This window comes from Mus caroli, unplaced genomic scaffold (assembly GCF_978045245.1).
Source record: "Mus caroli unplaced genomic scaffold, Mus_caroli_1 scaffold_14, whole genome shotgun sequence".
Taxonomy (NCBI): domain Eukaryota; kingdom Metazoa; phylum Chordata; class Mammalia; order Rodentia; family Muridae; genus Mus; species Mus caroli.
Window position 1 is genome coordinate 60,174,227 of NW_028227269.1, and position 27,272 is coordinate 60,201,498.

At 35.9% G+C, this 27,272-nt stretch overlaps 1 protein-coding gene across 2 annotated transcripts in view; it reads left to right on the forward strand.

Moving 5' to 3' along the window:
• Positions 1 to 27,272, forward strand: part of Lrfn5 (leucine rich repeat and fibronectin type III domain containing 5) — a 336,213-nt gene that overhangs the window by 300,230 nt on the left and 8,711 nt on the right. The window contains exons 3-4 of one of the 2 annotated variants that reach the window (XM_021179092.3): positions 18,613 to 20,017; positions 22,634 to 23,346. In XM_021179092.3, the coding sequence (XP_021034751.1) occupies positions 18,633 to 20,017; positions 22,634 to 23,346 (2,098 nt within the window). In that variant the 5' untranslated portion in view covers positions 18,613 to 18,632. Of the gene's footprint in view, positions 1 to 18,612; positions 20,018 to 22,633; positions 24,432 to 27,272 lie in introns of those variants that run through there. The other variant, XM_021179091.2, reaches the window with a different exon arrangement.

Sequence of the window (27,272 nt, forward strand, 5' to 3'; positions counted from 1 at the left end):
TTTTCGGACAAATGTGTCCTTAGTGTGCTTATACTCATTTCAATATCATAAAGATTTTGGGTTTTGTGCAATTGTGTTGTAGCCCAGAGCAATAACTGTTAAATATGTGTCAATAAACAATTTTCATACTGGTGAATTAAAGCTAACATCAATAATTTAGTATTAACTAAATACAAATTTAAGCTATTGAAACATTTTTACAAAATATTCTCTGATACACGCGTTTTAAAAAGTATTTAAAAATCTGTGGATGTATTATATGCTATTTATATAGTCATTTGTAGTAATATATTTATATTTATAACTGTTTTTTAATATTTTCAAAATCATTTTATGACCAGTTGGGGCTAGCTTATCTATGAATAGATAATATTTTCTAAAATAATACCTCAAACAATTTGCAAGAAAATTCAGGTTCATAGAACTGCTTTGTAACAAGCAGAAATGTACATTTTGGTCAGTTAGGTGACCCATCTGCAATCTCTTCATTCAGGAGATTAAGCCAAATGGCTTGGGAATTCATTTTAACCTTGCTTAGAGAGGAAACTTTGTAATTAGGAAGTGAGGAGGAATGATGAAAGGAAAAATGAAGAAATGAAGGAAGAAGAGAAGAATGGAACTGTTTTCATCTTACTCCCACTTAACTTTGACATTCAAGGTCACCTCATTGACTACACCTGCTGCTGAGATTTCAGATATCATATCTAAATTGCATTTCAGAAGAAAGTAGACAAAGAAAAGATAGGTGGGTGCCCCAAGTCTCTGTTATAACACTTCAAGGATTCTCTGAAGTTTTTCTTAACATCTTTATTTAAACATTTTTGCAAATAATGGTTTGCCTCATCATTCCTATCTCCCTAAGAAGGCTGAGAGGAAATTACTCTGTAAAGAGTAATCTATGAGTCTGAAGAAGTAATGAATGGATTTCAGAATGGCAATCAGCACTTGTGTGTGCTCATAGATGCATACATTAACACATACACAAAAGTATATATGTAGACCTATAAACGTAAGTAGGTATTTGATTTTTATCCTCTTTCTCACAAGCTTTTGTCTGGCTTCCCCTTCTTTAGGAGTTTTAAAAAGAAAAAAAAGTCATTTTAGAGTCTTGCTGAAATTTCACCAAAGTGTAGGCCACCCTAACTAAAGCAGTGAGGATACAGCTGCCACTTATAAAGCATGCATCCTGGGTAAATGGCTCAAAGTATCAGCTCAAGTGTATGCTAGGTAAATAAAACTACTGTCTCTTACTATTAATTTCTATATGATTTTAATGACACTAGAGGTCTGATATCAGTCAGAGACATATACCAACCATACAGATTTTACTGAAAGCCATTGTTTTCTAGAACGTAGGCTACACATTTGTACCAGCAAATGCAGCATAACTATCTAAGGGCTCATATATCCTTAATTTTTGAGATGTTGGAGAGAGAGATAGATAGAAATGGGGGAGAGAAATAACACATTCGCATTAGTGCTATGAAAGCTTCCATATGGTGTTAGTTTGTCAAAATATTTCTGTAGGCGTCCTGCCGGAACTTTTCGCCCACACACATATTTAGTATTTAAGCCATCAGTAATCTCACTACTTCCTTCTGGATTTGTGCATCTTGCTTTACTACTCCCACCCCACCCCCATGGTTTTTTTTTTATTTTTTTAACTTATCACCTTAGTGGATTTCTTCTAGTCATCTGGAGTTTCACTTGTAAGTATCTAGTATCCTACAGTGCCTACAGTTTTATTAAGTGATAATTTTAGCATTTACTTTTCCAATATATATATATATATATGTATATATATGTAATATATATTGTTATATGTATATTATATATATTAATATATATGTTATATAATATATATATATATTTCTACTTGTCTGAATTTGGTAATACAATTTCTGTTATTATCTTTTTTAAACACAATTTTTTATTAGCTATTTTCTTCATTAACATTTCAAATGCTATCCCGAAAGTCCCCTTTACCTCGCCCTGCTCCCCAACCCACCCACTCCTGCTTCACAAGACCAAGGGCCTCTCCTCCCAATGATGGCCGACTAGGCCATCTTCTGCTACATATGAAGCTAGAGACTCGAGCTCGGGGGTACTGGTTAGTTCATATTGTTGTTCCACCTATAGGGTTGCAGACCCCTTTAGCTCCTTGGGTACTTTCTCTAGCTAGCTAGCTCTTGTCAAATTTCTTTATTTTTTCTTCCTTTCTTTCTTTCTCTCTTTCTTTCTTTCTTTCTTTCTTTCTTTCTTTCAAGATTTATTTATTATTATATCTAAGTACACTGTAGCTGTCTTCAGGTTCACCAGAAGAGAGCATCAGATCTCATTACGGATGATTGTAAGCCACCATGTGGTTGCTGGGATTTGAACTCAGGACCTTCAGAAGTGTAGTCGGTGCTCTTAAACACTGAGCCATCTCTCCAGCCTGTTATTATCTTTCTGTGTTGCTCTATAAGTGTATTTCTATAATTGGTATGGTAACAGTATTACAAAGTCAACATCATCCAGGGACCACAGATTGAAGAAATACTAACCCTCAGATGGAAAAATGGAGCTTGGTGCAGAGCAGGACATCAGGGATATTCAGACATGTCATTATTATTCAAATGTCAAAATTATATGTAAAAGAACAAATTTATTATGTTATAAATTGATATGATGGAGAAGACTTTTAATTCAATATTAAAATTCATTTTAATTCAAACTTTGAAAACTGAGTTTTATCATTGTTTTCCATGTGATTTTTAACTACATATGTTAGAGAAGGTTTAATCTTGGCAAACCTATCTATCTTCTCGAGCACTAGTGTGTGTGTGTGTGTGTGTGTGTGTGTGTGTGTGTGTGGTGTAAACATCAAAAATGTTCAACTAAGGATCTCAGAATAATGTTTCCTCAGAGAACTCAAGTCTATTTCTTGACTCACATTTGGTGAGTGAGTGATGAATTTAACCCCATTTCCTGGTGATTCCCCAGCCATCTGATGGATTCCTCCAGCACTGCACTCAGGTACATAATCCCACACATAGACACGTGTGTATATACAAAATTAAAAATGAATCCAGGCGTGGTGGCACACGCTTTTAATCGCAGCACTCAGGAGGCAGAGGCAGGAGAATTTCTGAGTTCGAGGCCAGCCTGATCTACAGAGTGAGTTCCAGGACAGAGAAACCCTGTCTTCCAAAACAAACAAACAAACAAACAAACAAACAAAACCAAAAAAACAAAAAACAAAAAGAAAAAATGAACAAACTAAAAAAGAAACCACTGAAAGTTCCAACCTTTTGAAACATATGGTAGACATTGTTACCTATAGTTACCAGAAACTCTTCCTCTTTGTAACTGACTTGTATGTGATTTTTCACATCTTTATAGCCTTTACCAGTTTATACTGATCATCTATCTAATTCATTTGGTTGGGGGAGGAGGGACAATTATTGTTACTCCTTTGAGAATGTCATATATTTTTATTGTATTTATTTCAACTTCCCATCAGCTACCCTACTCAACCAACTTTTTGTTTTCTTTTCTATTAACTCTAATTTTTGTTACCATAGATGCTTTTGTCATAGGTTCTTGAGCATGATATTAGTACCAGGTCAAACTATGGGATTTCATCTTATATTCATCAGAATGACTAAGATCAGGAAAACAAATGATGACAAGTGCTGACAAGGGCTGACATGGGTAAAAAGAAAATACTTATTCACTGCTGGCTGGAGTGCAAAACCAGTATAGCTACTACAGAAATCAGTATGGAGGTGCTCAATAAGATAAACAAAGAGTAACCACATTATTCAGCAACTCTTGGGAATAAACCCAAAAGATTGTTTCTATAAAGACACTTGCACATCCATGTTTATTGTTATTCTAAGCATAATATCCCAAATACAGAAACAACATAGATGTCCATCAGCTGATGATGGGAAAATAAAAAGTGTTGTATTTACACTTTGTCACTTTTATTACATAGTTACGAAAATTGAAAGTATGAAATATATTTTTAAATAATTCTGCTATTGATACCATCTATAATGTTTTAAATTTCATTTAGTATATTTTTTATCTCAAAGATTCTGTTTGACTTTTTTTTTAAGATTTATTTACTTATTTATTTATTACATGTAAGTACACTGTAGCTGTCATCCTGAAGAGGGTATCAGATCTCATTACAGATGGTTTTGAGCCACCATGTGGTTGCTGGGATTTGAACTCAGGACCTTTGGAAGAGCAGTCAGTGCCCTTAACCGCTGAGCCTTCTCTCCAGCCCTCTGTTTGACTTCTAAAGTACTCTGATCACTATATTAACTTTTCTTGATAATATTGAATGTTGAATAATTTCTCTAATTCCTGGAAACTTCATAAAGTTTTTTAAGAGTTGTTTTATGTTTTCTAACCAAAATTGGCAGGTGAAGGCTGTTGTTAGCATGCTTCAGATATGTCCATTAGACTGTTATGTGAGATAATGGTTCTCTGAACATTATTGATGATTATGGGTGTGCAGATTGTCTACATATGAATAGATCTACATTACCTGTTTTACCAGAAATTCTAATCACATAGTTGAGGGCCTATAGTCACTTCCATTAATTTAGCACTAGATGGCACCCTAAGTCTGAGTTTTTAATGATTCTTGCAAGTATTTTGACACCTGATCAACAACACTAGAGGGTAATCTAAGTGCTTGTGTATTTAAAATCTGCAGTTGAGGTATTGTTCAACATGAAAAGGAATAGATATCTGAAGAGGAATGTCCATCCATAAAACCCTCTCCATAGTACCAGTGTACCCACATGCCTTGTCAATATTCACTTCCATTGTGGTCAGATATTAGACTACTGATGTTGGGCAGAATCATTGATGAAGGAAGAGGTTCAGGATATCTACTAGTAGAAGTTATTTAACAAACTGCTCTGTTAAATGAGTTCACAGTTTGCCAAGACCGAAAAACCTTAGAGAGTACCAAGATCCATGTATCTCTTGACTGCCAATTACTAGAGTCACAGGGACAAGTTCACTTAAAACATTCACAGTTGAACCGAAAGCCACCTTACTCTGACAGGAGAAGAGCTTTTGGGTTTGTTTGTTTGTTTGTTTGTTTTTGTTTTTCCATGTTAATTCCATGGTTCTGGGCAAAGTATGTTCAAGGTTGTATTCAGTTTAAGATTGCAACAGCACAATATTGAGTCCTTAAGCATGCGTAATGCAAAGTCCTACCCCAATTAAATGTGTTCTCACAGCATTCTTTATTATTAAAATTTGGACAGGTCTGAAAGAAAGCAGATTGTGAATTTGAGTATTGTACAAACAATGTCCTATGGAGTCTTTGGAAGTCTTATTCTATAGGTCCACCCAAAGACTAAACATTATGTTGGATCATAGGCCTGACAATGGAGCACAGTCTCTAGTTGATATGGGTAGATGTTAAAAGATTCTCATTGTAATTCCTAGTCATAGTACAAGGCTGTCACTTTTTGTGGTGTGATTGTCATAACATCAGCAGTGTGCTCCAAAGTGGCATAGTCCTGTAATCATTCTTGTGTCTTCTTTATAGAAATCCTTTCTCCCTGAGGTTGGAGAAAATGTTGCAGTTGCAATTCTGATGTTCCCTGGATAATATTTCTCATGTGATACATGCTGTTGGCACTGGCCTGGGCATATTATGGTCAGGAGACACTATGTGCATTAGGATCAGCTCTGAGACAATTTTTTTTACTCTGACCAGCTAAAAGCATATTTCTATCTGGTTAGTTTTGCTTGGGATTTATGTGAACAACCATTTCTCTTTTTTTGGTTTTTTGTTTTTTGTTTTTTGGGTGTTTTGTTTTGTTTTGTTTTGGTTGGTTTGATTTGGTTTGGTTTTCTAGACAGGGTTTCTCTGTATAGCCCTGGCTGTCCTGGAACTTACTTTGTAGACCAGGCTGGTCTCAAACGCAGAAATCCGCCTCCCTCTGCCTCCCAACTGCTGGGATTAAAGATGTGTGCCACCACCACCCGGCTGAACAACCATTTCTTGTTTGCCCCTTTAATATAGTTTATTACATAATTAAAACCAGCTACCCTTTATTCCCCTCCAGCTTATTATGAGGGGAATCTTATCTGAGTAGTTTGTTTTATGACTAGTTACACAAATTGTTGTAATTGCAATTGGTGGAAAATACATATTCAAATTCCATTTTGTAGCTCCTCCTTAAATATTTAAATAACAGATACATTGGTTTTCAATTATACATACATTAGGAAATGGTTAATTACAATTAACAAATTCATTACTCTACATGTTTATCAATTTTTATGTGAATACTTAGAAGTCAATCTCTTTAATTTTCAATAATACATTGTACTAACAATATTGGTTTGACCATACTCTATGATTTATTTCATCATATGTTTTAACATCATATGACACACACTTTGTCCTAACCAAGATGACCTCTATGGATTGAACTTCTATATTCTCATAACTTGAATGGATTGGCATGGCATAAAATGTTGATGATTTAATTGAATTCTGTTTTGTCATGTTGTTTTATGATGGATCTTCCTGTATCCTGTGTCCACTAATAACTGATTTTCTCTGATGGAAATGCAATAGAAAAAGAACTCTTTGACTAAATACAAGTTATACCCATAGGCATCTAATAACATGTTGAGTCCTTCACAGAGATGTAGTAAATGCATTATACTGTGAGGAAGAATCCATGTTCTTTTAATTCTGCTCTTTCCCTAAAGGCACTCATAGTTGGGGAAAATATCTTCCGAGTCTCACATGTGGGGAAATATAGTATCTGCTCATATGAGAGCAAAATATGCTCTTCTCTTGAGATCCTACTTACCACCACCACCTCATCTGCAGGCTACGCATTGGTGAACCTTTTAGAGGGGAGCTTTCTCTTCCATCTACATCATCCATCTTCTTTATAGTTCATTTTTACTTACATATCAGAAAAAGAATAAAACTTTCCCTTATCTCACTATAACCTTTTGAATGTATAGCTTAGGAAATATATTTCATGTACAAAATAGCTTATCACATGTCTACATATCTATCTATGTCACAGATTATTTTTACTGATGCACTGCTGGCTTAATTACTATAAATATTAAGTAGAATTTTCACTTTTTCTACATGCCTCAATCCTTTACAGAGTAATTTCCACTTTTTTTCTGAACAACATGTATGGAGGTCTCTGCACACAGAAGCTAATTTTAAGGAAACTGATTTAAACGTATTCTGGCTGACTGTTGTTACTATTCCAAACTACTGATGTCATAGCACTGTTGGGAATCTTTAGCTGTTCTGTATGAGGCTGTCCTTTTTGACTTCTTTCATTTCCCACCTATTTTCTGTTAGAAGAAATGCACTTATCACTTATTTGTGGTATTTCTCTATATTCACAGATTTCTGATGACATTATAAATTCTGAGCAAAGAACAAAATAAATAAAAGAGGAATCTGATCACACAAGTAAGAATATACTGATAGTACTGTTGTACAGAATCCATTCTCCTTTCTACTAGCTATAATTAACATATTTTTTATGGAATACATAGGATTCAGGATGGAAGAATTTGGAAGGTCATAGCCATATCCTAGCATGCCAAAGTGAAATCATAGTTGGTATTTAAGCATACAATTGGCATTACCAATACAATGGCAGTCATCAATACAATGCACAAAGAAACCTGGAAAATAAGTGAAAAATTATGTTATGAACATAAAGAATCTCAAAAACCATTACCCTTTTCTACAGTGAAAACACATAACATATTCACAATGTGTAACCTAACATTCTAGGTGTGATGTTAGCTTCAGAAGGGGTCACTCTTAAATACATTTCATCAGTTCATATGACCTGGAATGAATTAATAGTTCTACTTTTGAGTTTATGTTTGAAAATTAAATGTATGTAATTTATGTGTAATTACAAGAAGCTGAAAGAGTCAGATACATATATTTGCACCCAACCAATAGGCAGAAGCAGCTGACCCCTGTTGTTGAATTAGGGAAGGCTGAAAGAATTTGAGAAGGGCAATCCTATAGGAGGACCAGCAGTCTTAATTAATCTGGACCCCTGAAAATTTTCAAACACTGGACCACCAAAAGGAAAGCATACACCAGCTGATATGAGGTTCCCAACACTCATACAGTAGAGGACTTCCAGATATATGTTCATTCAGAGATGATGCACCTAACTCTCAAGAGACTGAAGGTCCCAGGGAGTTTAGAGGTTAGATAGGGTGGATGGTGGGGGCATCCCTGTGGAGACAGTGTGTGGTGGGGAGGGGATGTGGAGCAATGGAGGGTGGGAGGGGACGGTGAGGTATGGAATATGGAGTATAAAAAATGAATTACAAATAGTATTAAATTTTAAAAAAAGAAAAGAAAAGAAAGCAGTTAGGCCCAAGAAGGTCTAATAGTTTAACAGTTAAAAAGAAAAAAAAAAAAGAAAGAAAAGAAAAAAGAAATGGTAATTAGATACCCAGGTGGCACCAGGAGAGCTCTAGTTTCCCTGGAGTGCAGACAGGCCTATGAGCACAGGTGGGTCCACCACTGCTGCTCAGAGGAACCCATGCTGAACCCTCAGAACACAGGAACCAAGGGGCAGCTTAGGACAGGAGCTTTCCAGTTTCCTTCTGCATCCACAGCTGATTCTATACCACAGAACTACATATACAAATACAGTCAGGAGAGAGCTGGTCTCCCAAGAGTGCCTACACACCTGGGAGCACAGGTAAGGCCACCAGTTCTCCTCAAATTCCTGGCCCAAGAGGGACCCTCCCAGAGTCATCAGGACACAGGAACCAAGAATCAGCTGGAGACAGGATCCTTTTGGAGTCTGTCTGCACACCAGAGCTGACCCTGTACCACAGCTCTCTATACCTAAATTCCTCTCTGAGAAAATTGGTCTCCCAAGAGTACTGACACAGAGGCTTGCAGGTGGGACAAGGCACAGTCATAGACAGCAAGACCAGCTAGCACCAGTGATCACCAGATGGCAAAATACAATAGAACACATGTAAACAAGTAGAAGCCACTAAAGAGGAAACACAAAAATCCCTTAAAGGATTACAGTAAAACACAAACAAACAGGTGAAGGAACTGAACAAAACCATCCAGGATCTAAAAATGGAAATAGAAACAAAAACAAAACAAAACAAAACAAAAAACAAACAAAAAAAAGAAAAAAAAAGAAATCACAAAGGGAAACAATAGTGGAGATAGAAAACCTAGGAAAGAGATCAGGAATCATAGATGCAAACATCACCAACAGAATACAAGAGATAGAAGAGGTGCAGAAGATACCATAGAAAACATTGGCACTACAGGCAAAAATGCAAAAAACTCATAACCTAAAACATCCAAGAAATCCATGACTTATGTATTTATTACAATGCGAAGACCAAACCTAAGGATAACAGGGATAGAAGAGAGTAAAGATTCCCAAAGGGCCAGTAAATATCTTTAACAAAATTATAGAGGAAAACTTCCCCAATCTAAAGAAAGAGATGCCCATGAAGAAGCCTACAGAACTCCAAATAGATTGGAACAGAAAAGAACTTCCTCCTGTCACATAATAATCAAAACACCAAGTGCTCTAAACAAGTAAAGAATATTAAAAGCAGTAAGGAAAAAAGCTCAAGTAACATATAAAGGCAGACAAACTAGAATTACACAAGACTTCTCACCAGAGACTATGAGAGCTAGAAGATTCTGGGCCGATCTCATATAGACCCTAAGGGAATGAAAATGCCAACCCAACTCTCAATTACCATAGATTGAGAAACAAAAATATTCCATGACAAAACCAAATTTACACAATATCTTTCCACAAAAAAAAAGCCCTACAAAGGAGATGGAAAACTCTTACACAGGAAGAGAAAGTACACCCTAGAAAAAGCAAGAATGTTATCTTTCAACAAACCCAAAAGAAGATAGGCACACAAATATAAAAATAACAGGAAGAAACAACCACTGTTCCTTAATATCTCTTAACATCAATGGACTCAATTCCCCAATAAAAAGACAAAGACTAATAGACTGGATACATAAACTGTACCCAGCATTTTCTTGCATACAGGAAATGCACCTCAGTGCCAAAGACAAACACTAACTCAGAGGAAGGGCTGGCAAACATTTTCTAAGCAAATGGTTCCAAGAAACAACCTAGAGTAGCCATTCTAATATCATGACAAAAAAAGTGACTTTCAACCAAAAGTCATGAAAATAATAATAATTATAATAATGAAGGACACTTTATACACATCAAAGGAAATTCTACTAAGAAGAACTCTCAATTCTGAACATCCATGTTCCAAAAGCAAGGGCACATACATTCATTGAAAAAAAAAAAAAGAAATCCTTTACTAAACAAAAATCACATAATGCAACTCATACAATAATTGTAGGGGTCTTCAACACTCACTTTCATCAATGGAAAGATCAGGGAATCAGAAACTAAACAGAGACACAGTGAAACTAACAGAAGTTATGAACCAAATGGATTTAACTGATATCTATAGAACATTTCATCCTAAATATAAAAAAATATACCTTCTTCTCAGCATCTCATGGTACGTTCTCCAAAACTGACCATATAATCGGTCACAAAACAGACCTCAACAGATATGAGAAGATTAAAATAATTCCATGTGTCCTATCAGATCACTACTGATTAAGGCTGGTTCCCCATAAAACAAAAAAAACAAACAAAAAACAAAAACAAAAAACAAAACAAAAAAAACAAAAAACAAAACAAAACAGAAAGCCCACATACACATGGAAGATGAACAATGTTCTACTCAATGATAACTTAGTCAAGAAAGAAATTAGACTTTTTAGAATTTAATGAAAATGAAGGTACAACATACCCAAACTTATAGGTCACAATAAAAGCGGTATTAAGGGGGAAAACTCATAGCTCTGAGTGCCCCAAAAACGAAACTGGAGAGTATATACCCTCGTAGTTAAACATCACACCTGAAAGCTCTAGAACGGAAAAGAAGCAAATTAACCAAAGAGGATTAGAGAGCAGGAAATAATCAAACTCAGGGTTGAAATCAAACAAGTAGAAACAAAAAGATCTATACAGAGAATCAACCAAACTAGGAGCTGATTCTTTGAGAAAATAAAAAAGATAGATATACCTTTAGCCAGACCAACCAGAAAGCACAGAGACAATACCCAAATTAATAAAATCAGAAATGAAAAGGGAGATATAACAATAGAAACCGAAAAAAATCCAAAAAATAATCAGATTCTATTACAAAAGCCTATAATCAGCATAACTGGACAATCTGGATGAAATGGAGAATTTTCTAGACATATACCAAATACCAATCAGGATCAAATAAACCATCTAAAAAATCCCAAAACACCTAAAGAAATAGAAGCAGACATTAAAAGTCTCCCAACCAACCAACCAACCAACCAACCAAACAAACCAAAACCAAAACAAAAACAAACAAACAAACAACCCACCCAAACACACAGGACCAGATGAATTTAGTGCAGAATTCTATCAGAACTTCAAAGAACACCTAATATTAATATTCCTTAAACTAGTCCACAAAGTAGAAACAGAAGGAAGACTACTCAATTCATCCTATGAATCCACAATTACGCTGATATCAAAACCAGAAAAAGACCCAACAAAGAAAGAGAACTTCTGAAAAATTCTGTTATGAATATCAGTGTAAAGATTCTCAATAAAATTCTTGCCAGTGAAATCCAAGAACACAGCAAAATGATCATTCACCATGATCAAGTAGGCTTCATTGCAGAGATGCAGGGATGGTTCAATATATGATAATCCGTCAATGTAATCCACTACATAAACAAACTCAAGGAAAAAACAAACACATGCTCATTTCAATTGATGCTGAAAAAGCATTTGAAACATTCAACACCTTTTCATTTTAAAAGTCCTGGAAAGATCAGGAATTTAAGGCCCATACCTAGACATAGTAAAAGCAATATACAGCCATTTCCTGAGCAGAACACCAATAGCTTATGAACTGACCATGAAATGACAAATGAGACCTCATAAAATTACAAAGCTTCTGTAAGGCAAAGGACACTGTTAATAAGACAAAAAGCAACCAACACATTGGGAAAAGATCTTTACCAACCCTACATCCTATTGAGGGCTAATATCCAATATATACAAAGAACTCAAAAAGTTAGACTCCAGAGAGCAAATAACTTTATTAAAAATGGGAAACAGAGCTAAACAAAGAATTCTCAACTGAGGAATACCAAATGGCTGAGAAGCACCTAAAGAAATGTTCAACATCCTTAGTCATCAGGGAAATGCAAATCAAAACAACCCCGAATTTCTGCCTCATACCAGTTAGAATGGCTAAGATCAAAAACTCAGGTGACAGCAGATGATGGCAAGGATGTGGAGAAAGAGGAACACTCCTCCACTTATGGTGGGATTACAAACTGTTACAACCACTCTGGAAATCAGTTGGCAGTTCCACAAAAAATTGGACATAGTACTACCAAAGAACACAGCTTTACCACTCCTGGGCATATACCCAGAATATATTCCAATATGTAATGAGGACACATGCTCCACTATGTTCATAGCTGCCTTATTTATGAAAGCCAGAACCCGGAAAGAACCCAGATGTTCCTCAACACAGGAATGGATACAGAAAATGTCATACATTTACACAACGGAATACTACTCAGCTATTAAAAACAAGGAATTCATGAAATTCTTAGGCAAATGGATGGGACTAGAAAATATTATCCTTAGTGAGGTAACCCAATCTCAAAAGAACACACATGGTATACACTCACTGATATGTGAATATTAACTCATAAACTCGGAAAATCAAAGATACAATTCAGAGACCAAATGAAGCTCAAAAGAAGGAAGACCAAAGTATGGATACTCTGGTCCTTCTTTTTTTTTTTTTTTAAGATTTATTTATTGATTATATGTAACTACACTGTAGCTGTCTTCAGACACTCCAGAAGAGGGAGTCAGATCTCTTTATGGATGGTTGTGAGCCACCATGTGGTTGCTGGAATTTGAATTCCGGACCTTCGGAAGAGCAGTCGGGTGCTCTTACCCACTGAGCCATCTCACCAGCCCCTCTGGTCCTTCTTAGAAGGTGGATAAAAATACCCATGGGAGGAGAAAAAGTGTGGAACAGACACTGAAGGAGAGAAGAGAAGGACCTACTGGGGGAACCATCCCATATACAGTCGCCGAACCCATTCACTATTGTGGATTACAACAATGCTTGCTGACAGGAGCCTGATATAGCTGTCTCCTGAGAGGTTCTGCCAGTGCCTGACAAATACAGAGGTAGATACTCTCAGCCAACCATTGGACTGAGTACAATGGAGGAGTTAGAGAAAGGACTGAAGGAGCTCAAAGAGCTTGCAGTCTCATAGGAGGAACAACAATATGAACCTACCAGTACCCCTAGAGATCCCAGGGACTAAACCACCATCCATAGAGTCCACATGGAGGAATCCGTGGCTCCAGCTGCATTCGTAGCAGAGGTTGGCCTTGTGGAACATCAATGGGAGGAGAGGCCCTAGGTCCTGAGAAGGCTCGATGCCCCAGTGTAGGGGAATGCCAAGGCAGGGAATCAGGTGTGGGTGGGTTGGTAAGCAGTGGGAGGGAGGATGGGATATGGGATAGGGGGTTTTCAGAGGGGAAAGGGGATAACATTTGAAATGTAAATAAAGAAAATATCTAATAAGAAAATGGTAATTATTGTTTTATTTTATTTTTATACTTATTCAGTTTTTCATAATGCACAGCCATAAAAATTTATATATACATATATTTTATAATAAAATACATTTTTTCGTGAGTTAGGTATGAAAATATAACTTAGTGTGATACTGAGAATCCACTGACCTACTTAACTATCTAAATTTAAATATCAAAAGATGGGTTAATTCAGAATTTCTCCTATTCCACTTTTTGTTTTAATTGTATTTGCTCTAATTAAATACCATTTTTTAAGCTTCAAAGAGTTTATTTAGCTACATGGGGATGGTTTTTTTTTGTTTTTTTTTTAATATTTTTATTACATATTTTCCTCAATTACATTTCCAATGCTATCCCAAAAGTCCCCCATAGCGCCCCCCACTTCCCTACCCACCCATTCCCATTCTTTTGGCCCTGGCATTCCATGGGGATGTTTTATGGATATTTACTAATTATAGTCAATATGATAATGAGTTTTAATATTAACTATTAAAGACCAGTTGATCACTATTATGTCATATTTTGACACCTGAGTGTGATAGATGTAATCATAATGTCTTTAGTATGTGCCTTTATGGAGAGTGTGGTTTAAATTACTTGTGCTTGATTAGGGAGAGCTGTCTTAGTAGTTATAGGCACCTGTTGCCCAACACCTATGTCAGGCAATTAACTACAACCTGGAAGTACAGCATCAAGGAACTAATACTCTTGACTGGCCTCCACAGGAACTCACACACATATATGCAAAAATTAAAATATGTAAATAAATAAATTATGATTCTAAGTTCTCTAAGGAAATTACATAAACAGAAAGTGAAAAATGTTCTTTGAATTTTATAATCAATTGTGTTTCACTGAATAAAATATCCTTGTCCGAAGTTGAACCAGTTCAATATCTCCTACACTCAGAATCAGTGGACATTACTGATTGCCTCTGGGTACTGGTCTGAACAATCCTGCACTAGCTGACATATTAGAGCTCTCCTGAAGGAAGAGCAGCTGCAGGGGAAAGCAGAAACTTAACTCTGCTATAGTGGTTTCTCTCCTAAATACATTATAATCTGTGTTGCTTGTAAAATCTGAATTTGCTTTGATACCCCACTCCAGTTGCCAAATAAACACTAGCTCTTGAGCATATGTTATGTAACAGTCATGAGCAGAGAGTTGTATAAAAATCATTTTATAGTGTGTGTACAGCATTTGCTTCTTTGCTTATACATGAGTTGTTTTGTGTCTGAGAAGAGTTCTCTTGAAAGAACATGTAATTCAGAGATGTGGAGAAATTATCTAAAGTGTTACAACAATGTTTCAATTTCGGAGTGTTACATCCCTTCTAAAATTCTTAGCCAAACCTATTTGTGTAACTTACATTTTGATATTTCTAGAGAGCAAGAGACAGATGTTTTTAAGTTTATATGACTAGATTAAGCATCCATATGTTGTTAATATTTTTAGCTTTAAAAATCATTATTATAGTAAAATATAATTACTCTCTAAGTGGTTATCAATGTAATGACAAAACTAATTATATGTTAATCCTGGTTTGGATGAGGAGATAAAACTGTTTCCTTGCATGGTTTCTGGTCTTAAATATTTTGAAAACTAAAGGTTTGCCTTGTGCTACTCACATTGGAAAGCTCCCACAAGCTATTCATTTTTATCAGTACTTAGAATTGTTAGATAGAATTAAAGACAGTGGTTAGAGAGTTTTTTACATCTATTTTAAATTTATTCTAAATTTTTAAACAGTCAAAACTTCAGTGACATTTTTGTTATCTCTTGATACAGCAGTAAGTTCTTCTACGAAATAGGAAGCAAATTTAAATTTAAACATAACATAGAACTGAGGAAATATGTCTCTTAAAAACATCATCACTCATTTTTTACTAAACTATGGGGTACTATTGTGTAGTCTCTTTGACTTAGTCAAAGTTTGTATTCCTGCACAAAACATCATGACCAAGAAACAAGTTGGGAAGGAAAGGGTTTATACAGCTTACATTTCCACATTGCTGTTCCTCACTAAAGGAAGTCAGGGCTGGAACTCAAGCAGGCCAGGAAGCAGGAGCTGATGTGGAGGCCATGCCAGTGGGGTTGTATGTGTGTGTGGGGGTTCTTATTGGCTTGCTACCCCTGGCTTGCTCAGCTTGCTTACTTATAGAACCCATGACTACCAAGCTAGGGATGGCACCACCCACAATGGTTTCTCCCACCCTTGATCACTAATTGACAAAATGTCATATGGCTGGATCTCATGAAGGCATATCCTCAAGGGAGACTACTTTCTCTGTGATAACTCCAGCTTGTGTCAAGTTGACGCACAAAACCAGCCAACATACTTTTCATCTATATGTAGTTTTTAAATACTTGCAATAATTCTATGGATAGTTTCTACGCAGAATTTTCCAAGATTCAGAAATATCCCCACTATCACAACCCCTTTCATATATAATATAGTATATATTTAAATTGTGATTACTGGCTGTAATGATCTTCAGTTTGACCTAGAATAATTTTATGGTGTTTTGCATATAGCTTGTTTCTAGAATGTGATATTTTCTCCAGGCGGTTGTCTCAACATATTATATTTTATTATAAATTTGTGGTTTTATTTAAGTTGGCATAGTTACTGGTATATGTCATTAAATTCCTTTGTCTTTTAAAGTCTTTGTAGTTTGTTTTCATATTTTCCTTAATGTTCTTATTTAGATTTTTTTCACATCAATTTTCATAATGGCAAGTTTATATCAAATCTACAGTACTTTATAAAAGCTTATATGGGACCTTGAATTCTTCACCCATTTTTTCTTATTGGAAACTTGTTGATTCATGCTCTCATATAAATCATTTATTTTTTTCTCTTTAATTTTTGACCTCTTTCCTTATGTAGACTTTACATTTCTTATTGCGATGATAGATTTTAACTACATTTTCTTTCTGAGGGATACAACCTGCTCCAGGTGATGAATCTAAATGGACTATTTCTTTAAGTAAAAATAGTTAAATTAATTTGTTTTTCTATAAACACCACATTATGATAGTATTGTCTCAAAGTATAATTTCTGCCTTTTGATAATCAGGAGGAAAAACAGTAGTTTCTTGTCACTTTTTAAAGATATTTACCCTAATTTTATATATTATACAGGCATAATATTCTCAGTAACTCATCATATATTCTGTTCCTCACTCATTTCATAATGACCCAAGTTCCTGATGTTAGATGCACCTTTCTTCTGCTCTGAAGACAAAATCCACTCTATTGTCTTACAGCTTTTTGTCTGTTGATGAAAAATTTCTTTGTTTCTGTGATGATTTTCTTTATAGTTATGTTTTATTAAATTATTACTATGTCCAATTTAAAATGTTTCCCTTTTGCTTAGAGCCATTGAAGAAACTTTCATAATCCCCCATCTCTCTTTCATGTAGATGGCTCAGTGAGTAGGTTAGTATTATCATGTGTTTGCCTCACATTACATAATGGTTTTCATTTCTAGGAAGGCTTTTAAGGTTTTTTTTTTTCTTTTTTTCCCTCTGATTATTACAGCAAGATTGTGGTTTCTTTATTTTAAGCTCAGACAGATATGTTTTAAAAATTGCATTTAGAAAATGGCTTCCCTGTATTTCTATACGTGCGCCTTTGCCTTCCTATCATTTTCTGAACTTCAATTATATTTGCGCTTGTGTTCTTGGTATTGTTCCACATATCACTAGTATTTTATTTACTTTTCTGGCAACCTCCTTATAATCCACCTCACAAGATACTAGATATCTGCCTCTGATGTACATTGAGTACCAATTAGTTCATTATTTAACTATGTTCCTCCACCCCCCTACTCATGAACCACCTGCATTATTTTCTTCCTGTTGATGTTTTGGATAACGTCTCCTAGAGAGATCACACCTCACTTTTTATATTTACTACTCCACTTATCAGCATCATGCAAAATAACTTGGAGTACCTGAAAACTGTGTTTTCTTTTTTTAATTGCACATTTTGTTCCCCCACTGAAGGTCTAGTTCAATACTAGCAATCATCACAAAAGCAAAACCCTACCATTTGAGAATCCTAATTGTTATTCATTATATCTACATTTAGTAATATGTGAAACAAGTCAATATTATGGCATAATATTTTCTCAAAAATATGTAATGTTTCTAGAAAAAAGTTACATTGTATTCATTTTCAAATAAAGTTGGGTGATGTACTACAGCATATTCTCTCTTGTTGTGTAAGACTTTGTATATGTATATAGACATTTGAGACTAAGATACAGCTTTTGGAGCCAGAATGTGAGGATTTAACAACGTCTCCTTCAACTATTAGTTATAAACTATTCCAACAACTAACATTCCACTCCTGCTTCTGTAGCTGGTGAGTGAGTGAGTAAATATGCTCACAATCTCTGGGACTCACTGGGTGAAAAGAGTTGTCTTAAATCAGATTTCTGTTTCTTTTCTGAAATCTTAACTCTATAATCTCAGGCACAAATCTCTCTCTCTCTCTCTCTCTCTCTCTCTCTCTCTCTCTCTCTGTGTGTGTGTGTGTGTGTGTGTGTGTGTGTGTGTGTGTGTGTGTGTATTTAAGTTGCTTGAGGTACCTTGGTCATATTTTAGAATGGTTCTTAATATACAGAATGATAGTAATCCTTTTTTAATTTCTTTCAATTAATATTACATCCTGTCTAGTTATATTATTCTTCCTTGGTGTCTACCACAGATACTAGACAAAGAATTTTAATACTCATTTGATATATTAACCAATACTACTGTTTCTGTGATCCTATTTATATAAAATATTCTAGTGCAGATATGAAATATACAATTATTGAATTTTAAACTCTCCTTTATATCTTTTTTTCAGGCTCTTAATCCTGATCTACAATGGAAAAATTCCTTTTTTACCTGTTTCTCATTGGCATAGCTGTGCGAGCTCAGATCTGTCCAAAGCGTTGTGTCTGTCAGATTTTGTCTCCAAATCTTGCAACCCTTTGTGCCAAGAAAGGGCTTCTATTTGTTCCACCAAACATTGACAGAAGAACTGTGGAGCTACGGCTGGCAGACAATTTTGTTACAAATATCAAAAGGAAAGATTTTGCCAATATGACCAGCTTGGTGGACCTGACTCTATCCAGGAATACAATAAGTTTTATTACACCCCATGCTTTTGCTGATCTACGAAATTTGAGAGCACTGCATTTGAATAGCAACAGATTGACTAAAATTACAAATGATATGTTCAGTGGGCTTTCCAATCTCCACCATTTGATATTGAACAACAATCAGCTGACTTTAATTTCTTCCACAGCCTTCGATGATGTTTTTGCCCTTGAGGAGCTGGACCTGTCCTATAATAATCTAGAAACGATCCCCTGGGATGCTGTAGAGAAGATGGTGAGCTTGCACACCCTTAGTTTGGATCACAATATGATTGACAACATTCCTAAGGGTACTTTCTCCCACTTGCACAAGATGACTCGGCTAGATGTAACATCAAATAAACTGCAAAAGCTGCCTCCTGACCCTCTGTTTCAGCGAGCACAGGTGCTGGCCACCTCAGGAATCATAAGCCCATCGACTTTTGCATTGAGTTTTGGTGGAAACCCCTTGCATTGCAATTGTGAGTTGCTGTGGCTGAGGCGATTGTCAAGAGAAGATGACCTTGAGACGTGTGCTTCTCCTGCACTTTTAACTGGTCGTTATTTTTGGTCAATTCCTGAGGAAGAGTTTTTGTGTGAGCCTCCGCTCATCACTCGTCATACACATGAGATGAGAGTCTTGGAGGGTCAAAGGGCAACCCTGAGGTGTAAAGCTAGAGGAGACCCTGAACCTGCCATTCATTGGATTTCCCCTGAAGGGAAGCTGATTTCAAATGCAACAAGATCTCTGGTGTATGATAACGGGACACTTGACATCCTTATAACAACTGTAAAAGATACAGGAGCTTTTACCTGTATTGCTTCCAATCCAGCAGGGGAAGCAACACAAACCGTGGATCTTCACATAATTAAACTCCCTCACCTACTAAACAGCACCAATCATATCCACGAGCCTGATCCTGGTTCTTCGGATATCTCCACATCCACTAAGTCGGGCTCGAATGCTAGCAGTAGTAATGGTGATACAAAAATGAGTCAAGATAAAATCGTGGTGGCAGAGGCAACTTCGTCAACAGCACTACTAAAATTTAATTTTCAAAGAAATATTCCTGGAATCCGTATGTTTCAAATCCAGTACAATGGTACTTATGATGACACCCTTGTTTACAGGTAAGACAAATGCAACCATAATGGATCTTTGCTGACCAATACAGTGCAGGGTTTGTAAATCACTATGACTTTGTATTGTTTCTAAATTGAAACTGCGATGCTGTGCTGTAAATGTAGCAATCCAGCCTTATAGGGGATAATGTCATATATGAAGTGATAAGTATATGTGGGGAAGAAGTTTGAATGGCATTGTTTCAAGTGGTACACATTTATATTTAATACTGTGCCTATTTTTTTTACCTCATATGAGGGATGTGACTATCATACAAGACAGATATACTTTAAAATTTCAAAAACATACCAGAATTTACACATCCACATGAGTGTTCTTTCCTTCAAGGAAGTCACGTTGGGAGGCTATCCCATTACCCCAAAGATGCAGACATTGCTCAAAGCAGTTTTGGAGTTATCTTTAGAACCTTCGGCATACTATTTTGAATATCCTCAGTGGTGGCAAATCTTCGTCTTTGAGGGTGAGTTTCAATTTTGGAAATAAAGCCTTTTGGAGTCAAGTCTTGTGAATAAGGTGGGTGACCAAATGGGTATTGCCACTTTTGGGTGATAAATAGGATGTAACCATAAAGTATTGAGACTGATGCTTTGAGTGGTTGAGTTATGTGTGCGTATGCTGGTTTATGTGCATGGGTTCTTAAGATACTTCCAAAGAGGCTGAACATCATATTTGAGCAGTAAAAGTATCACTGGAGTTATGTATGCAACTACTGGGACAGGACAGTGATGGAGAACTTGCATCTGCTAATGAGTTTCTGGTATGTTTTTCTAAAGTTCAGCCTCATTGATTTATAGTCACATCTTGTCCAATTTTCAGTTGGAAATTCACAATTTTTATTCCATATAATTTTACACATGACATATTATTATGACCCCTAGGAAATGATCTAAAGTGTCAGTTTTGAAAACCTATAAACTTTTGGGTAAGTTTAGTTCTTATATACAGAAGCTAAATCCTTGAAAATAATTTGTGTTGCATTCATGTATGGAAAAGAGATTAATTTCTTAAAATAAATGTAGACTAGTGGGAATTATTTTTCTTAAAAAGTATCATAGCGGGCTGGTGAGATGGCTCAGTGGGTAAGAGCACCCGACTGCTCTTCCGAAGGTCCAGAGTTCAAATCCCAGCAACCACATGGTGGCTCACAACCATCCGCAACGAGATCTGGCGCCCTCTTCTGGAGTGTCTGAAGACAGCTACAGTGTACTTACATATAATAAATAAAATAAATCTTAAAAAAAAAAAAAAAGTATCATAGCTAGCTATGTAATCAATCCTGGACCAGGTTCTACCTGATTGAGTTTTAATTTCCTCATCTTTAAAATGAGAACAATTAGGCTAAGTGGTTTCTAATATCCCTCTCATCAGTAAATGGATGTGGTGGCACACTGTGACATATGAGTATTAGCAGAATGTAGTTTACTGCTGTTTCACAGGCTCTCCACACTCTCCACAGATGATATTCAACTGCTGTTCAATGAGAAATGCTGACCTCACCCCACTTTCCTGTATTGCCCATACATTATAAGTGTTAACTCTGTGATAAGCCACATTTTACCGGCAAAATCCCAAAGAAAAAAATTCTTTGTGGTGCTGAGAACCTTGATGAATTCCTGACCAGAGTGAATGTTATCTTCAAAACATCAATATCCATTCCATTGCATTTTATAAAGTTTATACATTGATAGCCAACATTTACAATACACTGACTTATTGGCAGTGTTGATTTTCGTTATGAATACATGCTCTTGTAAATTTTCTAGTGCATTCAGAGCACACTGTGTGTGTGTTGTGTCCCATTTTAGTTTTTACCATGGTTTGAAATATTTATAATTCATTTTCAGGAAAAATTTTAGTTTCACTCTTTATTTCCAAAATAATAATACTTTAAATTGTACTTGGTAACATCTTAGAAAAAAGTTGGCAATAAGTTGGCTCAGTGAATTCATACTCTTACCAAATGTTTTGTGTCCTGGTTATTGCTCACACATGCACGTCGCACTCATTAAGACAAACTGGAAACTAAGGCAGAAGAAATCACGATGTCTGTAAATAAAATCTGTTCATCCTGGTAACAGTAGAAGTTCGTAAAGATGGCCTCGGCAGGTTCCATTCCATAGCAACTTACTACTGATTTGGAAAGCAAATGCTCCGAATCACAGTTCCATTCTGGTTGCTAATGTGATTGTCAGTGTTTTCTCTCCCTTCAAATTGCCTTTCAGCCATAGAGGTGTTGTAAGTGCTAAATGGATTTGTTTAGTAGTCAGATAATGTCATAGTCACACCTTTCGAAAGCAATTTGTCATAAATGATTTTTTAGCAATGGCTTTTTATTAGGAGTTCTGCTTTGCCAAGCTTTGTAATTAGTAAGCTTGTCACGGCCTGGTGCAGGCACCATTAATATAATGCGAACTGTAACAATGAGCTTTCGGCTTTTCCAACTGGGTAAATATAAGATCAGTTCACATCTCCATGTTTCATATCTGCTGTAAATGTGCTTATCTTAGTGAGGATTGAAGGAGACAGACCTAAAGCCATAATGACTTTGCGTATATATGTGTTGTTTTGTTGCTAATACTAACACCTATTCCATTGTCCCTCAGAATGATACCTCCTACGAGCAAAACATTTCTGGTCAATAATCTGGCATCTGGAACTATGTATGACTTGTGTGTCTTGGCCATATATGACGATGGCATCACTTCCCTCACTGCCACAAGAGTCGTGGGTTGCATCCAGTTTACTACGGAACAGGATTATGTCCGTTGCCACTTTATGCAGTCCCAGTTTTTGGGTGGCACCATGATTATTATCATTGGTGGAATCATTGTTGCATCCGTGTTGGTTTTCATCATCATACTAATGATCCGGTATAAGGTTTGTAACAATAATGGGCAACACAAGGTCACGAAGGTTAGCAACGTTTATTCTCAGACTAATGGGGCTCAGATGCAAGGCTGCAGTGTCACGCTGCCCCAGTCCATGTCCAAACAAGCCATGGGCCATGAAGAGAATGCCCAGTGCTGTAAAGTTGCCAGTGACAATGCAATTCAGTCTTCAGAAACATGTTCGAGTCAGGACTCTTCTACCACTACCTCTGCTTTGCCTCCTACCTGGACTTCAAGTGCGCCTGTGTCTCAAAAGCAGAAAAGAAAGACTGGCACGAAGCCAAGTGCTGAGCCGCAGAGTGAAGCTGTCACAAATGTTGAGTCCCAAAACACTAACAGAAACAACTCAACTGCCTTGCAGTTAGCTAGCTGCCCTCCTGATTCTGTTACAGAGGGGCCCACATCTCAAAGAGCACATACCAAGCCAAGTAAGTTTCTCACTGTGCCTGCGGAGGGAGCTAGAGCCAAGCACAGGGCCTCCCTCAGTGGAGGTTTAAAGGACTCTTTTCACTATGGTAATTCCCAGCTGTCTCTTAAGAGAAGCATGTCTATGAATGCAATGTGGACTTAGCACTGTATTTCAGATGTTTGCTATGGAAAAGGAACTGTTTTAAATGTGTAGTGTGTATAAGAATCCTTTGTGTAATCTATTTTCTCTTTCGAAAAAGCACAGTGATAATTCACAGAGGAAATTGAAATTTGAAACTCTTCTCTTGTGTCTGATACTTCCACTTAGGTTTTTAGAAACCTTCTAAGAGATAAGAGTGTAGTACCTTCATATACATGCATGAAGGTTACATGAATAAAACGGCAAAGTTGGGAGAGCAAGAGACCACAAGAGTGCCTTCTCCTTCCCTAAGGCTAATATACAAGCCCTCTGATATACAGCAAATCATATTTTTACAAAGTGGTACTCACAGGGCCAAGAGATTTCTCAGCCTGTAAAGGCACCAAGCCCGCCAATCCTGACCACTTAGTGAATGGAAACCAATAGTGGAAAGAGAAGAACGAACTTCCACAAATTGTCCTCTGACCATCATCCTAGTCTCACACCCCCATCTACACAAAACATGTAACAGTTTTCTTAGGTAAAACCCTATCACATAAAAATTAGATTTTTGTAATTTAAACAGAAATCTGTTAATGAATAGTTGAAAATTTTCAATTGAAGGCACTATATTATTTTCAGTGACAATTATGTTGTAAGGAACAATGTAATATTTCAATTTATTATTCAAATTAAGCATTGCCAAGAAGGCTACAGTAAGTAACCTTCTAAGGAAAAGTCTTGGTTCAGGTGCCAAAATTGGGCAAAGCTACCTTTTTCCCCCATAATTCAGATTCTTCAGTGGAAGATAATATAAAAGGAAATTTATTTTACATTTATCATATATGCTAATCCATAGAAATATAAAGGTGACCACAATTACTCTGAGAACAACTGTTGAATGAATGTGTTTTATTTTGTAATAAAAGGTAAAGAATCAGGTAAAAATGCAAGCCTGATTCTTCAAACAGGTGTTTGCTTTTATCACCAAGAAAATAAAAACTTCTAAAGGAGGACTCGTCCAGTTAACACATTGCTCATTAATCAGAGTGACTTTTTTCTCTTATTTGCTATATATGTGCTGTTGAATGCTTGTCTTTTTAAGTAAATTAAAAAAACAAAAACAAAAACAAAAAAAACAAACAAAAAAAACCCCAAAAGACTGTGGTAAACATAGTCATATGTATTATGGCAGGGATGCAATATTTTTATGAAGTATGTAAAATTAGTTGTATGTTTCCTTGATAAAAACATTCTTGGAGATTCATTGGAGTCATGATTCATAGATACATTCCTATATGGGGTTATTAAATGATACATATGGTTCTATTTTTTTTTTCTTTCTAATTTTACTTTCATTTTACTGGGAGGGTCAACTCAGCACACAGGATTCCCAAGTTGACCTCAACCCCACTTTTAGTTTAAGATTACCTTCAAGGTTCACTTATATTTTTTATTGGATATTTTATTTATTTAAATTTCAAATGTTATCGTGCTGAAAGTGTTTGCAACCCCATAGGAAGAACAACAATATCAACCAACCAGAGCTCCCAGGGTCTAAACCACCAATCAAGGTCGACTTATGCACGTTTCCACTGCCCAAGTGCTGGGATTACAGATTTGCACCACCACGGCTGCCTCAAATTAAGTCAATTTAAATTTGGCAGAGGTCCGTTTTATCAAGTGCCTCCTCTAGCTATTATTGAATGAGAGGTCAGATTGAAATGATTTGGGTATGAGTTTAATGTCAGCCTTTATAACTGTTTCAGAGCTTGCAGAGCAGGCTCCTTTGTGCTTTCTAACTCCCATCCCTTTCTTGCTTCCTTTATGAGTATTTCCTTTTCACTGAGCAAAGGCTAAGTGTCCACTGTCCCTATAGACAGCTCCTTGAGGACACGTATGGTCACCTGTGTGGTCGTAGTTCATAAAAGCATAGCAACTCTCAAGGTCGAGTGACTCTCCTCACTGCTATGGTAACAATGCCTAATTCAAACTAATTTTGAATTCTCACTGATCAAATTATTTCTAAGAAAGTACAAAATGGCAGCAGCATTTTAATCTTTCCATTCTGAGATTTACTAACTTCTTACTACACTGTTGAATGGGCAAAGTTTTCAGGTCTTCACAAAGAGATGCCTATGGAGGACAAGAAGACCTGGAGATCAAAGAGAGTAGGCAACTCCACATGCCGGCTGGAAACTACTGAGAAACTCCAGTGTTACAAATGATCACCCTGCTCATGCATCATTTGAAGTATAGATTGATAATATTTCATTTCTCATAGGCATTTGAAAATCCTTGATGTTTTACTATTTGAAAATTGACTAAAGTTATTAAAAATAATTAATGTTTTTAGTATTTTCATAAGGCCTTTCATGCTTGGAACTTTGTGCCTGTTTTAAATTTTGGAAATTTATATTTGAAGAGATCAACAAAAAGCTATCATATCAACAAAGACATCTGATGTTCATGTGTACAAGACGCCATCATATCGTTGCAGTTTTGTTTATGGAGAAATGTAATGTTAGTTATTATAATGTCTGATACAGAATAAATGCCTAGTTGATTGAATGTGTAAATGGATAAATGAATGCATGAGTAGCTCTAGGGATAGAGGTATTATTATTACAAATATGCAGGGTTCTGACTAATTAACATCATGATGATTGTGGTCCAGAAGTTAAGTACGTTTCTACAGCAATCAGAGATTCCATGCTCTCCTTGTTTTTCATTACCCTATAGTATAGTTCTAACCTAACCTGCCATATATATGTGGTCTTCTTTGTTTTCTTTTTTTTTTTTACTATAGGAAGAATTGGTATATGATTTCTATTTCCCTTTCTTCATTATTTCACTTTCATTTTAGCCCTAGAACATTATCAGCTTGTTATAAGCAAAAAACATGGAGTCTTTGTTACTGAAGTAGATTTAAAAATTTCTTACTCTGAATGTTTATATAAAATATTATGTATCCCTCACTAAAATGCTTTGGTTCATTTTGGATAATTGTTCTTTGATTTAGAAATTCTATACAATAATTAATGTCATGTCATAAATACAGCCTTCGAAGAAGACAAAAAAATCTTCAAAGTTTTCTCAGTATTCTAGGAAAGAACAGTTTGTTTTAATGACTATTATATTTGGGACCTCCATCTTTATTAATATATATCTGTTCTATAAAACTGTGTAAATCAGATGTGGCAATCAGTAACCAGGACAATGTCTAGGTTATTTCCTTTAGAATGTTCCCCAAAATTAAAGGACTCAAACATGTCTCACTAGCTGATGCACTAAACCAACTGATTTTACCTACTTCTAAGATATAGTTTGATAAAGTTTTAGAATATAATTTTGATTAGGTAATTTCCTCTATTACATTTCCAATGCTATCCAAAAAGTCCCCAATACACTCCCCCCCCAGGTCCCCACCCACCCACCCCCACCCCTTGGCCCTGGCATTCCCCTGTACTGGGGCATATAAAGTTGGCAAGTCCAATGGGTCTCTCTTTCCAGTGATGGCCGTAATTGAGGAAAGTACCTAATTAAAAAAAATTAAAAAAAAAAAAGAAAAAGAAAAAGAGGCTTATCAGCCTTATAGCAAAATTATGAAAATTTGCTAGCAGCAACAGGCTGAAAAATCATTGCTTTAAGTAATTTGTTGGGTTCATTTAGAAGAACTTTAAATGTTGATTTATATGTGATTTGATTTTGATGTTCCCTTGTATAAATGTATTTTACTGAGTTTTATTTTTATCAATAAATATCTCAGACTTAAAAAAAAGAATATAATTTTGAAACATTCTGTGT